The 18,490-nt window shown below is 37.5% G+C and overlaps 1 protein-coding gene across 1 annotated transcript in view; it reads right to left on the minus strand.

Moving 5' to 3' along the window:
- The window catches only part of col14a1a (collagen, type XIV, alpha 1a), a 161,188-nt gene that overhangs the window by 131,065 nt on the left and 11,633 nt on the right, over positions 1-18,490 (minus strand). Inside the window, exons 4-5 of the mRNA XM_079836357.1 lie at positions 10,403-10,546; positions 10,051-10,137 (exon numbers count right to left, since the gene is read on the minus strand). Coding sequence (XP_079692483.1) covers positions 10,051-10,137; positions 10,403-10,546 — 231 coding nt within the window. The remainder of the gene's footprint in view (positions 1-10,050; positions 10,138-10,402; positions 10,547-18,490) is intronic.

The following is an 18,490-nucleotide window of genomic DNA, read 5'->3' on the forward strand; positions in this document are numbered from 1 at the left end:
AGGTTCTGAGCCATTGCACACGTTATGAGTCAGTTAACCTAATAATGGTGTCAAAGCAGCTGGTACACGACACGACTTTCCTGCATGGCGAGCCGGCAGCAATCACATGAGTTTTTGTGCTAAACATGGAGACTGAAGTTTTCAATGTCGCTGCTATAGCATCGGATAGATAAAAGAAAGAAAATAAAAAGATGAGTGTGCAAATGATTTGGTGAAAAGCAGAGAACAACAGCCATTCCTTTCAACAAAAACAACTATAGTGTATTTGTGTGAGTGTCTGTGTATGCGCACGCTGTAGGTTGCAGCCACTGGGCTATAATAATATTCATAGATCTAGCCTATGTGATGTGGTTGTGTATGATTTGGCAACAGGGGACAGCCTATACACTGGTCAAAATCGGGCAGACTCCCTGAATTTTGAATCCCTGAACATCGGGGGGTTGGGAGCTACTCGGTTAGGCTCGTAATTCCTCTCACACAATGCGAGCCGCGACCACACAGGCATCAATGATTTCCACGCCTGCGAGCTCATACAACAGCAAAATCATACTGTGTGTGCCTGGCTTAAAAAACAGAAATGATTTCTGTACTATTTAATAAATCATGGCATATTTTATTATTAACTATTTGCACCCTTTTGAATTCAATTCTCTGTCTCCTCTCCACCAATAAGCTTGTGTGTGTTGGGCGTTCTGGCGTAATATGGCTGCCGTCGCATCATCCAGGTGGATGTTGCACATTGGTGGTGGTTGAGGAGATTCCCCCCTTCCATGTAAAGCGCTTTGAGTACCCAGAAAAGCGCTATATAAATGTAACGAATTAAGTAATCGTATTTTCAAAATGCATGTATTTCAAATTGCTTAGAACCACCATGAATTCGCTCATCGAATATATATTATATATTTGTTATATATTTGGTTATCCATGTACCTTATCATACATTAAACTAATCTGAAAGGAGCTTCAACACAGTTTTTGTAAAGTACATTGATACATTTAAGGTCCCGATATGTCAATATTGAACAATAAACTAGAGTGATTTTGAACAAAATCAGGGCAAAACGAATTTCTTTTGGTGCTTGCCAATGTGAACTTTCCAGAAAAAGTTTGCTCCGGCTAATTAATGCAGTTATTCATGGTTAAAATATGGCTAGCTGTGGAACAAAAAAAATATTTAATTAGTTAAAATGTTTGAGACTGAAATCAATTCGATTTATTGGTGATAAATACATAAACCTGGTTACTGTATATTATATTATACACATTATATTTATTGGTACTATTGCAGAAATCTTACCTGTTTCTACCCCTTTTATTTATGTATGACTGACAAATATGCATCACATTAAGTTAAAAATGTACAAATTCAAAAGGATGGAAATTTGAATACGCAATTCAAATACATAAAGTTTTTTCTTGAGTGTACGGCAACAGAGTAATAAACAAACAAAAGGGTCATAAAGCAAAATTCGTTGTGGGATTGGACGTCGTTGACCTGTCTTCAATGTTCCAAGCTCAAAGAAAAGTATTTCTATTGCAGACAAGGGACCAGATTAGAGAGGACACAAATCTTAACAGCTTCAGTTTAATCCAAACCCCTGGTCCCTAGACGGCCATGAGCAAAACAGCACTATTGAAATGAAGTCAACAGCGGTTTATCCCTTACTCAAACTGAATCTGCCTAATGGCAATAACAGTACTGTAGTTGTAATGAAAAATTCAATCAGGCCTTAGTAAACAGCTGGCCTATCTAGAGTTTGTTTGCTTAGTATGGGCAAAAGGCCAGGCGGGCAGCTGTGTGACGCTAAGCAGTTGTAATGGCCTTTGGTTTCACATCTGGCACGGCAAAAATCAGCGCTCTCTCTTGCAATATGGCTGATGTGATTACACCGGTGCTAGTACTACAAATTAATCACAAAACAGATTCCACATATACTCACTTAATCAGCACAAGAGAGGGAACGGCTGCAGAACAAGCGATCAGTCTGGAATTTTAAAGACTTGGTAAAATAGTCTGATAATGTTTAATGTACTATTATTCAGTAGCAACTACTGGAAGTACAGTGCGAAACATATATCAATCAAGTCAGATTCCAGCATGAATGACTCTTTTAAATCTATTATTTTAGTGAATCAAAACATACAGCATGACCAGAGTCTTCTGATTTCCAAACGAATGACTCCTTTGAGTGAAGCAAAACCATACAAATTCTTAAAACATACATCAGTGTAGTCCGATTCCTTATCTAATGACTCTTTTGAGGAGTTTATTTTTTATTAAACAAAAACATACCATATCAGTGCAGTCTGATTCCCGAACAAATGACTTTAGTAAATCAAAACCATACAGATTCTTAAACGAATTACCATTTTGAGTAGGTTCTTTTTAGTGAATGGAAGCCATACAGCATGACCAGCGTAATCTGATTCCCAAACTAATGACTCTTTTGAATCAGTTATTTTGGTACATTCAAAACATTGAGGCCTGGTTTTGCAGACAGGATTTAGATTAAGCTAGGATTAGGCCTCGGTTTAATTAGGGCATTTAAGTAGCTTTTATAAACGTGCCTTAGAAAAAACATTACTGGTGTGAATCTTGAGACAAAACAATGTTTTAAGATATGCCAGTGAAAGTTGATTTCAGTTAAGACAGCTCAGGTATGCATTTTAGTCTGGGACTATCTTAAGCCTTGTCTGTGAAACCGGGGGACAGATTTTTAAACAAATTACTCTTCTGAGTGAATCCAAGCCATACAGCGTCTCGCTCACAGCCTCGCTTTAGTTCCCTTTAAAAATCAAAGATGGCACTGCTGTGCCTGTGAATAAGGTCTATAATGTCTGAAATGGAAGGAAAGTTCGTTTTTCTGAGGTGAGAGACTTTTTATTTCATAACAAGTTACGAAAATAACGTTAGAATAATGACACTGACATACAGCCTGACATACCACAAATTACTCTTCTGAGTACATCCAAGCCATACAGCATGACCAGTGTATTCTAAATCATTGGTTCTCGACTGATTTGGCCGTAGGACACACATTTTCCAATCATCATTAAACCAAATTTGAATCAACCTAATTTAAGTACCATCCCACCTTACTTAAAGGGATAGTTCACCCAAAAAATTCAATTACCCCATGATTTACTTACCCTCAAGCCATCCTAGGGTCCTAGGGGTATATGACTTTCTTCTAACAGTACAACCCACTGAGGAGATGTGTGTCTCTCTCACAGCCTCGCTTTCATTCCCGTTAAAAATCAAAGAAAGCGCTTGTGTGAATAAGGTCTATAATGTCTGAAATGGCAGGAAAGTTCATTTTTCTGAGGTGAGAGACGTTTTATGTCACAACAAGTTACGAAAATAACGTTACAATAATGACACTGACATAAAGCCTGACAACAACTCATCTTACAGCAGATACTGATGCAGGACATCTAACAGCAGGACAATGCATTTTCTCAGGCATTAAAGGGATAGTTCACCCAAAAAATTAAAATTCTGTCATTAATTACTCACCCTCATATCATGCGCAAAAAAACAAACTAAAATAACAACTTTATTCAACAATTTCTTCTCGTCTGTGTCAGTCTCCTACGCTGTTCTATGTTAGAACGGCGAGTTCTTCGTCAGAAAGCCGGCTTACCATTGGCCAACGCTGTTCACGTGAGCACCACGGCGCATGCGTCTGATGCTGACAGAGGAGTTGGCCAATCGTGAGCTGCTGTTCTGCCGTTTACACTACATCAACAGCGTAGGAGAATGACACAGACGAGAAGAAATTGTTGAATAAAGTCGTTATTTTTGTTTGTTTTTTTGCGCACAAAAAGTATTCTTGTCGCTTCATAAAATTAAGGTTGAATTTGGAGTCTGGAGTCCACTGGAGTCACATGGACTATTTTAACACTGTCTTTACTACCTTTCTGGGCTGTGAAAGTGCTGTCTATGGAGGGGTCAGAGAGCTCTCTGATTTCATCAAAAATACCTTTATTTGTGTTCCGAAGATGAATGAAGGTCTTAAGGATTTGGAAGGACATGAGGGTGAGTAATTAATGACAGAATTTTCATTTTGGGGTGAACTAACCCTTTAATGGCGTCTAACAGAAGAGTCAACAGTCTTCACGCATGTCTTTCAAACCAAAAGTCTCACATCAGAAAAAATGTTGTTGTTGTTGTTGTTGTTGTTGTTGTGTCTTTGACTACACATTCCGCAACCAACCCAAAATGGTCTTGCAACCCACTTTTGGGTCACGACACCCTCTGGTCTAAATGATTCCTGAACTAATGTCTTTAAAAAGTTTGTTTTTTTAGTGAATCTAACACATACAGCTTTACTGAATTAACTGAATTAGAGACTTAAATCAGTGATTCTAATTGGTTGTTCATATGACAACATGCAGTTAAATATACACATTTGGCTGTTTTGTCAGTGGTATATTAAAAAAAATAAATGAACAAATAAAATATAATACTTTGTTTGTTTAGTATTGATATGTAACATTTTTGCCCTGAAAATGATTTACAACATAAATATTATCCACATTTTGGCATTTCTTTTTTTTTTTTCAAAATATTAATTGGACCGTTTAGAGGTATAAGAACCGGAATGAAATTGAACCAGTGAAATTTCATGATTCTCAGAAACATTACTTATAAAAAACAATTCATTACAAATCATTGAATTGTTACATTGATTTCTACAAAACAAAAATTAAAACGCAACATAATATGCATCCATTTTAAAATGATGACGTTTTTTCTACTGTGTAACAGTTACAGTACTGTAGAAATCACTGTGACCATGTTTGACAGTTTCCTTGATCAATTTTCTTTGATTGCCTGATTAACAACCAATCATTGCCTGTGTTTAAGTGGTAGGGATAGAGCAGGCAATTCAAAGCAATAAAAACAGATATTGATCCAGAAACATCCTACTTGTGTAAATTAAGTTGTGCGTGTTTGACAGTCTCCTTGAAGAATGCATAAATTTGTGATTATCGTTTAAATAAAATGGTATGGCATATACTTATGTCGTTTTAATGTGCTGCAGTCATATAAAAGTATTCCTGAAAGCACTTCCAGATAGATGTGTATTCCACAACACTAAGCAGCGCATTTTAAGACGTAGTTCAGCTGACACACCAAAAAGTGGTCTATCTGCGATTTGACGCGCTGCTTCTTCGCAGCTGCGGTTGCCACGCGTTCTGCCTATCGGCTCCTTCCACTAGTGGGCCGCTGGGCCAGATAAGACGTCACACTCCAAAAGTCTCCTTCAGAGAAAGTCCTGGAGCTCCTTCCTCCTTGTAAGGAAGTTCCATAGCGTCGCCCTTATCACTGCTAACCTCAGCAGCCTGCCACCTGAGACCGGAGCCAAAATAGACATTATTAGCATTCCCAGTGCGTCGCACACCCTAATGCAGGGCAGCGGAGCGCTTTAAAAGACAGCCATCTCTGCACCTTATACAGCACCTCCAAGAATAATGTTCTACACCAACGATCCCTTATTAAAAGACCCTCCCTCAGTGAAAAATCTCACATTAAAAATACCATCAGGTGAGGCCGATTTTCATTAGAAAAAGGTCATCTGAGGTGAAGCAAAGCACAGTCACCTTGGGTTCTCTCAAGGAGTGATATCATCTCTCTCTTGATTACAGTGGCTACATGTACTGAATTCCTAAATAACAGCCCTCTCATCTTAGTCCAGTGACCTGCCCTCTGACAAAAAAGGTCAGAAAAGACCATTATCAGGCTTCTCCGCCCACACTATTATCGGGAAGGAAGGAGCTTTGTGTGAAACAGCAGTTACCGCTGACCCCCGCCACCTTTTCCAGCAAGCCCAGACAAAGACCATCACGCCCAGACAACGGAAGTTGCATTCTGAACACCTTTTCTCATTAAACAATCAGAACTGCTGCATGTTGTTTCTCAGTGTTTTCTAATGAATCTTTAAAATTAACAAATCAGTTCACTTTTTCACTTTAAAGTACCTGACTTTCTGGCTGACTTTGCTTCTGAATGAGACGATAAAAATGACTGATGAAAATACATAATTAAAATGACATGTACATTATTGAAACTCTTTATTCATTCTTAATGTTCATTCTTAAAGGAGCTGTATGTAGGACTGTGGCCAAAACTGGTACTGCAATCACTTTCAAATTACTGTAGAGCGGTGTCTCCCCTCTCCCCCTCCCCTGACTCGAGGTTGCCAGATAGGCTGCAGGATCCAGCAGGAACGTAGGTTGCTACAAGGAGCTTTCAATGGCAAGTTTTTTTTCTTTCTGTTAATTATGTTTATGCGTCAAGAGCGATGTTTTGTGCAGTAATTATGAATCGCAAAAATGTACTAGTGGCGATTAGCCAAATATAATCATAAATATGAACGCTCGTACATTCCCACATGAAAAAATACTATAGTATATTATAGTAAAATGACAGCAAAGCTAAATAACATTAGCAATGGTCATACAGGTCAACTTGCAGCATGTTTTGTCCACTATATATGCAAAGAACGAATGTGGAATAATTTTTACAGAGGTAACGTTAGGCTACTGTCTCAAATACGTTTTCACATTGCAATAATAAGCGTGCTAATGTTGTTTTCCTCAGCGTCCCAGCATAATGACAGAGAAACGGGCTCTGATAATGCATTACTAATGTTAGCAATGACGACTCGCCATTTTTATTTACCAAACAATTCCTTAACGTTATCAATTCAATGACCCACCTCCTCCATCTGCGCTAACCTAACGTTACTTTGCACGAACATGCATAACTTTGTTCGACTGTCATGAATATTTGAAATGTCCATTTACATTAAGTACCAGGAGAAAATTAGCAACGTTGGCATCAGTCTTCAAATTATTCTCCGTTTTCAGCCATCTCCATCTTTCAAAGGCATCTCTTATACAAATCCTTGTTTTATTTCGGACACTGTCACGACGTTTTTCTGATTCATAACAAGGTCGTTTAGGTTTCGTAAAGTTAGACATTGTTTATCCAAAAAGTTTGTAGCTGCAGCTGTGGTAACTAGAGCAGAGCTGGCAACCCGAATGCAGAAACACTACTGACTTCGTGATTGGTAGATAAGGTGGAGGGTGGTGCTTCAGGCCAAAACACAACATGTCAACATCAACATCAATTGAGGGCTGCAACTTCACTTTTAAAATGACAACATCTTGGCCGGACAACCGTTGTCAGTGATATAAGTATTTGAAATTAACATGATTTCTTAATGTCTAGTGACATATCAGGGCCATTTTATGATTAATTGAAATACATTTCTTACATACAGTTCCTTTAACATTCAACTATTAATATTGGATTTTTTTTTCACTAGCTTGCTAAAATTATGGATAAAGAAAAAACTGATAGATCTGCTTTGTTTCGGTTCCCAATAAATGATTCAATGACTCATAGCACGCATAAGATGCACACTTGTTGCCACCTACTTGCAATGAAACCTGCAGAAAGAACCATTGAACAAATCTTTTTGATGAACAGATTCTAAAGATTTGAGTCACTGGGATGAATCAAAATCTCTGCTACTTCTACAACATATTTTCCAATATTTGATGTCATGATGGCTCTAATAAACACAGTACCATTTGGGGTTGGTAAGATTTTAGGTTTTATTTCTTTATTGAATCAAAAATAAAGTAAAAACAGTAATACTGTAAAATATTATTACACTTTAAAATAACTTTTCTATTTTAATTTCTATTTTATTTATTCCTATGATGGCAAAGCTGAATTTTCAGCATCATTACTCCTGTCAGAATCACATGATCCTATTCTGCTCAAGAAACATTTCTTATTATTATCAGTGTTGAACACAGTTTTGCTGCCTAATATTTTTGTGGAAACCATGATATATTCTTTGATGAAAAGAAAGCATTTATTTCAAAATGTTACATTTGTAACATTATGCATGTCTTTACTGTCACTATTAATGTGTCCTTGAAGGTACTGTACATATAAAAATTGCCCATGATTATTAACTAGTAGTCACCTGTAACTGAATTGCTGAAAAGCTGGTAAGTGTACACTATCCATATATAAGTATTACTGCTTGCCATTTGAGTGTTTGTTTGTTCAGTTGTCTGCACAGTTGTCATTTACACCGCTGGCTGCAATTTATTTCTTTGCCCCATTTATATATCCACAGATGTTGAGCATAAATCACAATTACAGACATCTCGTAAAGAGCTCGGTGAGAAATTAAAAGGCAACAGCTTTGTGTTTATGACACCTTTCAGTTTGCTTCTGGAAGCGCTCGTTTGAGAATAAGAGAATTGGGAGAGATATAAAAATTTGACCATTTTGTTCAGCTCAAAGTGCCATTTCACAGCCCACATCGATGGTACGGATGCTTAGATAACCATTTACTTTCATTCTGTCTGCTTGGGCACATTCCCAGGGATGGCACATCAAAGGAGATGATAGTCCACCATCCCAACCCACCAGCGCGCACACATGTGCAGACAGCAGGACATCATCTATCTGTCTGAATATGCCTTGTGCCAGCGATAACTCCCTCGTGGTACTTCCCATCATCGAGTTCTTGGTTTGAAATATTATCTCATTGTTATTCTGCGCTAATGAGATCTTAAGCAGGGAATCAAATTAGTGCTCAGTCATAATCAAAGCGTGAAGTAAGTCTTAACAGAACTGAACAGAATCTGAGCTCCACCACCCACTTGGAGTCCATGTGCCAAATCCTGCCCACTCTGACGGTAGTCTGAAGAGGAAAACAGGACAGCCAAGGTCTGTGCGAGCCATACCAATTTCAAACCTCTGCCATTTGGCAGACGCACTGAGGTGTTCTAAATGAAAGACTCTGAACAACAGATGCGAGACCACGTAACACAAAAGCTGCCGTCCTACAGAGGGACCCGAGTTAAATGCTTCACTCAAGAGCACATTTCAGCCTCCAAGCAGCCTTGGATGTTTTTACAGCCACTAAACATCAATGTTCACAGCTAAACAAAGCCGAATCTCTCTTTTGAGTCCAGCAAAAAGACAACTGAGAGGGGCTGGAGACACGTCTCTTGCACAGTCAACCATGAGCTCAGTAACCTTTCCCTCGCATTCATCCTTCTCGGTTTCATCGATACATTGCATTTCGGTCAAAAATCCAGCATGGATACTTTGGTGTACATAATACCCTCTGAATTGTAACAAATTGTGTGATATTTGACTGAGTTGTGGCTAAGGTCTGGCCCTGAGAGACTCCAGAGGAAACATTCAGACAGGAACATCATCTTTGACTTTGACTTTCTGAACATGCTCATTTTGTCAAGTATGCCAGGGACATTAAAACCAGCAAAGATGGGACCTACAGAGAGGTGCCCTCTGCAACTTCAGCAGGTATGGGTTCTTATATTTCATTGACAGCACCGTGGCTGAAATATCTTGACAGGAGGGCAGCTCTCACTGGAAAAATAGCAATAATCAGTCTCAGAAGATCGCACGGAGAAATTCATATAATGTTAAAAAGTGACAGATAAAAGAAAGAAGTGACATAGAAAAGGAAGACCCACAAGAGAGAAAAACCCATAGGAAAGAAAAATCACAAGAGAGATCTTTTTGATATCTCTGTTGTCTCTGAAATGAGCGGTTTTCATGTATTGCATTTTGCAGAGAAAGAGCCTCATATGCTTTCAACAATCTCCCAACATACCAAAGTTTGCCATCAAAAATCAATTTCAATATCAACAAATTCTCCCACGACCAGGTAGAAATTGACCTGAGCTATCAATTGAAATCTTTTAACAACACGCTCTAGATTCTGAGCAATTCTATTTCAATTTGGCGAATTCAATAGATATGCAAGGCCGCATTCGAACATTTTCACATGCTTACATCTGCTTACATCGCAATCTTCTCATGAGAATAAAATAACTGACTCGCGTTTATTTCTCCTAAGGGCTTTTAACATTTTACTGAAACTTCAAAAATTGCTGAGAACTCCATTAAATCTCCTGAGCTATGAAAGTGCAACATCTTGAGCAGTAACATTTCCATCTGGAGAGGTTAAACTTTGGCTCTACCTCCTGAGATCTCATTTCCCTCCTCCACAGGTCCAGCTTCTTTCAGTCTTTGAGGTTGAGTGGTGTCCCCATCACTGCTCTGGTCTTCTGCTGAAGAGACACGAGGTATTAAAGTCCAAAATATTGTGCTATGCAAAATAAATATATATGTACGATACAATTTCAACTAATTGTAAACCCGCAGCCCTATGTATTTTGTATAGACATGTCACTTGGTACAATTGGAGCTGTTATTTTCAAGGCACTATTTCAATGCTGTCTTAAATCACACAGGAGGCTACAATCAAACACAATATTTTCACTTGCAATCCGTTTCAGTGGGATCGCTTCAAAGAAACAAGGTATTTCGTACCAGTGTATTTTCCCTGAAGTGCTCGGCTGTGCAGGTTTCCACTCACGGCTATAACCTTGACAGAATACTCCTTCCCGGGATTAAAATCCTTTATTATTGCTTTATTCTCTCCCCTTGCAATTTGCAACTCGCTTGTTTCCCCACCTGTCATCAGAAACAAATCAGAGAAATCAGAGAGAGGATGGTTAGTATCTTGCATGCCTGTTTCTATTCAGAAACCTATCAAAGCCAGTTCTGTAGGCCTATAGTGTGACTGTCAATGCCAAGCAATTTGTTTAGATGCAATGTCAGAGGGGAATAATGCTCATATTGATAATGCTATTAATAATAATTAATACTCTTGAGGGAACACAATAAAATAATAAATTAACAAATCACTTTGCCAAAAATATATAAAAATATAACAAGAACATAATAATTAACTCAGTTTGGTTACACTTTATTTCAAGGTGTCCTTGTTACAGTGTAATTACACAATTAAGTACTGAGTAATATTAATTGACAACATATACTTATGCTGCCTTCAAGTACTGTCGGAAATGTCCTACTTCCCACTTCTGAAGTCATGATTACAGCTCGTCGCATTCACGTCGGAATCATGGTTTATTATTAATTGGGAAAATCTTATTAGAGGCAAAATGATATTTAGCGCCCCATTCATTGATAACCATATAAACATTCACCACGCTATCTATAGTCAGCTTGCTGAGGATTGTGAAATTTTCTGTCAAATACACTATTCTTGCTGTGTATAATACATACAATATGCATCAAATGATTATTCATGTATGTAAATATGCACTACTTTAATGATAAGACAAGGTGATGGTTGTGGAAAAAACTAATAAAGAATAGCAGTCACAGCAGCAATCATTTTCAGTTAAACTTCCCAGAGGTATACGACTTGAGAGGGCATTCATGTCCAATTTCTAACTAAGAAACACGTATTTATATCATATATATATTTATATATATATATATATATATATATATATATATATATATATATATATATATATATATATATATATATATATATATATATATATATATATATATATATATACTTCCGAAAGCACGTGAAGACAGCATTAATATAGGGTTAGGATTGTAAGAACGGTTTGGTTTAGAGTTAATTGCTTGTAATTATGTATAATTTACTGTTATTACTATAGTAAGTACATGTAACATGTAACAAAGACACTAAAATGAAGTGTCTTTGAAGACAAATGAAGTGCCCTCATTTGGAATGCAACTTAAAATGCAATTTAAAAATAAATTCATTCAAATGAACATCAGTGGTTGCTCTCACGTGTCAAATTACCATTTACATTTTTTAACTTTTTAACTAATACTAAAATGATAATGAAACGTAATTGGTGAATGTCTTATAAAAATGCAATTTAAGGTGTGTTCACACTTGGCAGGTTTGGTTCGATTAAAACAAGCTCTGGTGCGATTGCTCTGTTAGTGCGCTTCATTTGATTAAGTGTGAATGCTGACATCCGAACCCGGGTGTGCACCAAGCAAGCAGACTGAAAAGCCTGAAAAGATGGGTTTCGAACTCTGGTGTGGTTTGACTGAAATATGAACGCAACACGGTCCAAAGACATCTAAATAAGCCAAAAACAGGATGTGATGTCACCAGATGTGACCCTAAAAAGGACAGAATGCTAAATCATCCCTGTTCTTGTCATAGTTGTTGCCCATTACAGTTCAGTACAGGCGTCAGAAACGCCGTCTCCTTGCAGCAGATCTACGTTTGTGTGCAACAAGAATTCCTGCCACTGTTTTGACTCCTTTACACATTTTATAAACTCTTCACGAGTTCTTATTTGGTCAAAATGCCATCATATGGATGCACAGACACCAAGTGAAGTGTCAGTGTGAATGTTAAGCGAACCAGGACTAAATGTATTATTTTCTTTTTTTGGTCCAGACCAAAAGAACCAAAAGAGAACTGAACCACACTGTTAACACACACTTAAATGCTGAATTTATCAATTTATTATTTATTATTATAATGCATATTTATTTGACAATTTGAAAATCTATTTATTTTGAGTTTGAGTTTATGAGTTTTTGCTTTGTGAAAAGTCAGGTCTGGTTGACAAATTGGTCCATGAATAGATAGTCCATTAATGATTTGAAAGTCACGCAGTTGTTGATGAATTGAGGAGCAAGTTCATAAAAAAAGAAAAAAATGGGCATCCCATGATGTTACATCTCAAACAAACTGATCCAAGTTCTCAGAGGCAAAAGCAAACACATAATATCCAAAATAGTCAAATAAACCATCTGTCCAAAACAGCTTTGCTCGACTCTTCCACAAATCGAGCCAGAGGAGGAATAGTACTGGCCTGGCAAGTTGTGATGCCAAGTTATCACCCAAATACAATCTGTGGGTGGAAGCTTTATGGCCATTGCACAGCAAACAACTTCATGAAGTTTGTTTGCAGTATTGACAGTGACAAATGGTCTGTTCTAAAAAGGTCTTGGCCGCAAACTCATCTTTCTTGCTTCATGACATCCCTGCCTGGTGACTGTCTGGGATTATGACTTCCAAGAAAAGTTTGCTTTCGGTAATTTTGTGAACTGTGAAAGAAAAAAACTACTTTCACTAACTTAAAGGGATACTCCACCAAAACATTTTACTCCACCGTTTGCTCACACTCATGCTGTCCCAGATGTATGACTTTCTTTCTTCAGATGCAAATTTGTCAAAAAGTTGATGAACACACGGTAATCCATATGACCCCAATTGTTAAAGGGTTAGTTCACCCAAAAATTAAAATTAGCCCATGATTTACTCAACCTCAAGTTATCCTAGGTGTATATAAAATTCTTCTTTCAGACAAAAAAAAGTTATATTAAAAATGTCCTGGCTCTTCAAAGCTTTATAATGGCAGTGAATTGTTGGGTAATTTTTGAAGTCCATAAAAGTATATCTATCCAAAGGCCTTCTGAAGCGAAGTGGTGCGTTTGTGTAATAAAAATATCCATATTTAAAACTTTATAAACTAAAATAACTAGCTTCCGGCAGTCAGCGGTGCGCAAGTCGACTTGCGCTAATAGAGTAACGCTTGACCCTTGAACCCTAGACGCATACGTATTGACAAACGCAGAAACGCAGAGGATAGAGCAAAACAAAACACCGGTCATGAATTAGAAGTCTAAAACGAGAACTTTAAAAGAGAAATGGCGGAGGATTTCGATATAAGAGAGAAGGGGCTTGAGTTTGTAGCCCAGCCCAATCCGCATCAAAGCATGCGATGCTCCTATACATCTCCTATACATAAATCATGGTCTAATTTAAATTTTTGGGTGAACTAACCCTTTAAATCAATGTTTTCTGAAGCAAAACCATAGGTGTGTGAAAAAAAATACCAATATTTTAACATTAAAGGTGCACTATGTAACATTTTTGCAGTAATATATCCAAAAACCACTAGGACAGTGTTATATATTTTGTTCAGTTGAATACTTACAATATCCCAAATGTTTCCATCTATTTGTAAATCGTGGGAAATTTGCTATTTTAACCAAGGAAAAAGATTCTGCGCTCAAACTTGGCGTCATCAAACTACACCTTTGTTTTGAATAGGCGACCTCTAGTGCAGGGTTCCTCAAATCTTACCCTGGAGGTCCAATGCGCTGCAGAGTTTAGCTCCAACCCTAATCAAACACACCTGAAAATGCTAATCAATGTCTTCAGGTTCATTAGAAAACTACAGGTAGGTGAATTTGATTAGGGTTGGAGCTAAACTCTGCAGTGCATTGGACCTCCGGGGTAAGATTTGAGGAACCGTGCTCTAGTGGACGGAAAAGTTACATAGGGCACCTTTAATTAGACGTTATATTTTTATGTTAAATCCACTATTGATATAGAATTGTTATATACCGTAATTAAAGCAATTACAGCAATTAATATTAGTCACTGCATTAAATTACTTTACTTTACATTTCAAGGGAAAAGTAATTAAATTAATTACTTAATAACTTAGTAATGCATTACTCCCAACACTGCTTATTAAGTGAACTTCAGAACATGCTTACGTCACGCTTCACAACATGCTGATGTTTATGTCGGGCGAACGCAGTTGGCTGGAAGTGATGGTTTATAGTTTAAAAAAGTTTAAAATATTTGTATTTTTCCTCACACACCTATGGTTTCACTTCATGTGTCAGGGTTGAGGGATGAGGTGAGGACTCAATTGTGCAGAGTTGATGAGATTTATTAATTAAAAAAAAAAACCTACCCCATTGGGGAAAACAAACTGACACAAGGGGTGTATATGACGACGAACTGGCACAGGACTGCAAACAAAAGGGCTGTCCGAAATCCCCCTATACCGTTAAATAGTGCACTATTTGAGGGGACAGGGGATAAGACAATAGACAGGAGAGCACATGGCACATAGAAACAAACATGACAAGCCATGTGCTCACAACAAAACAAGAGCACATGGCCAATATACACAATCGCAATCAATGTGCTCAAACAAAACATGACACAAACACGCAGCCAATGAGAGCTCTCACTTTTGAGGGTTCCATCTATTGCATTATATGGATTCACAGAGATGTCAATTTGCGTTCCACGGAATGAAGCCATATACATCTGGGACAGCATTAGCATGAGTAAATGAGAGAAGGTTCATTTGTGGGTGGGCTATCCCTTTAAGGGACTGAATAATTTAAAATCGTCCAAAAAAAAGCATAGTGATGAACTAGAAGTGCAGCTAAAATTTACTGCATTTGAATCAGTCATGCCTGAACAGCGCCATACTCGTATCACAGTCCCTCAATATGATGAAGAAGCCTGCCCCTGCAATTCAGATCTCTGACCAATGATCTTGATTAAAATCCTCGTGGCTTACAGAGAGATCAATCGAAGGGGAGTGGAAGTTGCTTATTCAGCAGCAGTGAGAGCATGATTGGGGTTAGACACAGAGCAAAGGGAGTCAGAACTGGAGAGCCAGAGTTTGCTGATGACTTTGCACATCACGCTTCATAGAAAAGTAAAAGAAGATTGCTGCAGACAGCAAACTGTCACCAGTTCTCACGACAACATCAAAGAACTCCAATTCTCATTTGTTTAAATGAAACCAAAGGACAGAATCACTTTGTCACAAGCAAACGTCTCACTTCCCGCTTTGATTTTTAAAAGGAGGGGAGTAAAGGACTTTCGAGGGGGAAAAAAGTCTAAAAATAGATGTTAAATCAATTTGTGCTTCCCAATGCAAAATATTCTGTTTTCATATTTGGCCACAGCTGCTGCTGAACATATAAGTCAAACAAAAAAACTCAGATATTTTGTTTTATTTTAGTACTTTATTCAGTTTATTTTGTTTGTGCTCAGGTACAAACTTGTACCTTCTAAAGCCAGGAAATCCATAAGAGAAAATACCATAGATGACCAAATATACCTAAATATAGAGGGTATGCGTGTGATGTCACTGTCGGCTGGAATTGCTGTGGTTACTCCCACTGAGTAGCAAAAAGACAGAGGCAGCATTGGTTTTCAGCGTGAATGCAGCGAAAAACACACAAAACACATCTAAAAAAGGAAAGAGCTTTCAGATTGACTGTACAAATAGATTTGACAAGAAATCTGAGGTATATTTTTACAGACTGCCGACAGCTACAGAAAAGAGAAGCAAATGGATCACTGCAATTCACAGAGACAACTGAACTCCAGGCAGCAAAACATGGATTTGCAGTTATCATTTTGTGTCAATATGTTTAATTTTGGGGTAAAATCATACCTATATATTGTGTTGACAACTTATCAATTAAATATTCATATCTTATATTCTGCATAATTGGCTGTTTTAAAATAAACACTGACAAAAACTATACAAGTTTTAGGGCTGGACGATATGACGATATATATAACATTGATATAGATTATATCAATTAGATTAGACCTAAATGTATTTATATGACGCGTTGACAGGCAAATTTGCATTATGCATTTCAATAAGGCACATAAAAATGTCAGGAAACACGATTCCTGGCTGCATGTCAATATCCGTGGATCACTTTTTTAAGTTGAAAGTAACATTATATCAAGTCTAGGCCTGTCGCGATTGGTCGATACAATTGACAGCGTCAACGCTGTTAATTAGTCAACGTCAATATTTTTAGTCGTCTGGGTAAGTTGGGTACGATATGAAATTGTATTAGTACCGGTACTTTACAAATGACAGCACTCAAATAAGAGCAGTATTTCGTAATTTGCATCGATGTGTGACAGCAGGGGTGAAGACGTGTGTGTGTGTGAGCTCTGCTTCCACTGTCCACTAAACAATGGAAGCAGAAAAGTGAAATATATACGCGCAGCTCAGGAAAAAGAACGCAACAGAAAAGTGGAGCGCGGCCGGGACGTGCTCGCACGCACTGCCGGACTCTGACATAGATATCCATAATGGATATCTATGGACTCTGACCTGAAGCGCGCGCACACGCCTTTCACAGACAGATTGCGACGCCAGTTTCGCGGATTATTGGGTTTGAATGGTAAAAAAAGATGTAAAAATGTACGTCTTGGCGAGTATTCGGGTAAACACAGTTGGGTATGTCTTCAGTGAAAGTATACAGAGTTGAATGAGAAATCGGGTGTTACAATGAAGTTGGTCCGTGCAGCTCTTAAAGGGCCAGACCTAATATTCTGTGTGAAGCAGGGTAGGGCAGGAACATGCCGGCCAAGTGAGTTTTTAGGGTGTTTTAACCCTAAAACAATGATTAAACAATGATTAGTAAGTTCTGTCATTTATTAAATTACTTTTACTGTTTTTTACCATGATATCGATTCAGTAACTTATCGGTATTGAGGTATTTTAGTCTGGTCATAATTAGTCATAATTTTGGTATCGTGTCAACACTATTCTGTATAAAAAGTATTTGCTGATATTCTCTTTTTTATGTTGGTTAACAAATGTGTATTTTTATATTTTTACTCTTTTAGTTTTACATTTTGTCAAGGGCTTGTTTACATTTATACTTTTTTATAGTACACTACTGAAGGCCAACATTGCAAGTTAAATTAAATGTTTTTAAGTAAAATTGTCGAAAATTAGCCCATAGATTAATCGATTAATCGGTAAATTAGTCGATAGATTAATCGATATAAAAATAGCCGTTAGTGTCAGCCCTAATCAAGTCCAACCTTTAGTTTAAACTGATAATCGTTTGTTTTACTCGCGTTTTTGCAGTTTCTCCGATTAAATCCAGTCATGCATCAGGCTCTTTTGCTACTCAGTCCAGCTGAGGGGAAAGGGACGTCAATGCATACCCTCTATACCTTAGTGTGCATCCAAATGCATTTTTTCTTATACCATCTCGCAGGAGAACGTGTCAGTAGGTTTGTTCGACTGCGCAGACCGATCGGTGTGTGACATACAGAGCTCTCTGCTCCCTAATAACTCTCGTGGTACTTTGATGTCATACACCGATCGGTCTGCGCAGCACCACTTAAAGTCGAACACACCTAGTGTTTCCTGCACGAGCACAGCATAAGCGGAGATGTCTATTTCCCATAAAAATGACTTTTATGAACGAGTTCCTTTGATGAGTCAATCAAAAAGATTCATGAAACAGCCTTGTTAGTTAGCTGTTTGAATCAGACTCAGAAAGCGAATCGCTCAAAGTCGTAACTGATTTCCTCGGTTAAACATGAATCATCTTGTGGTTCTTAGATTCAAAATACACCAGGAACTTTTAGTTTGTGAAATCAGTCTATTTTTCTGACTGGTTGTTAATACTGTATGGCAATGTCTAAATATAAATGCATTAATAAAACTATTTTAAGTATAAATTAATAATTGTATTCTAGAATAAATCAATAATAGTATTCTTATTAAAAAAAATATTGTACAAAACAATTATTGGTGGTTATTGTTTAACATTTTTAACTTTTTTTTTTTTTGGGGAAGCATGAACACAACATTTTCCAGACAAGCAGAATTATGACACTGCATCATATAAATATAACTCTGTAGAATGACAGCATCAAGTTGAAGCAAATTGTTACTAAGTACAACTAAACCTCCCAAGTATAGATAACTTATATTCAGTCGCAGTGAA

The sequence above is a fragment of the Gobio gobio genome (assembly GCF_949357685.1).
Source record: "Gobio gobio genome assembly, chromosome: 15".
NCBI lineage: Eukaryota > Metazoa > Chordata > Actinopteri > Cypriniformes > Gobionidae > Gobio > Gobio gobio.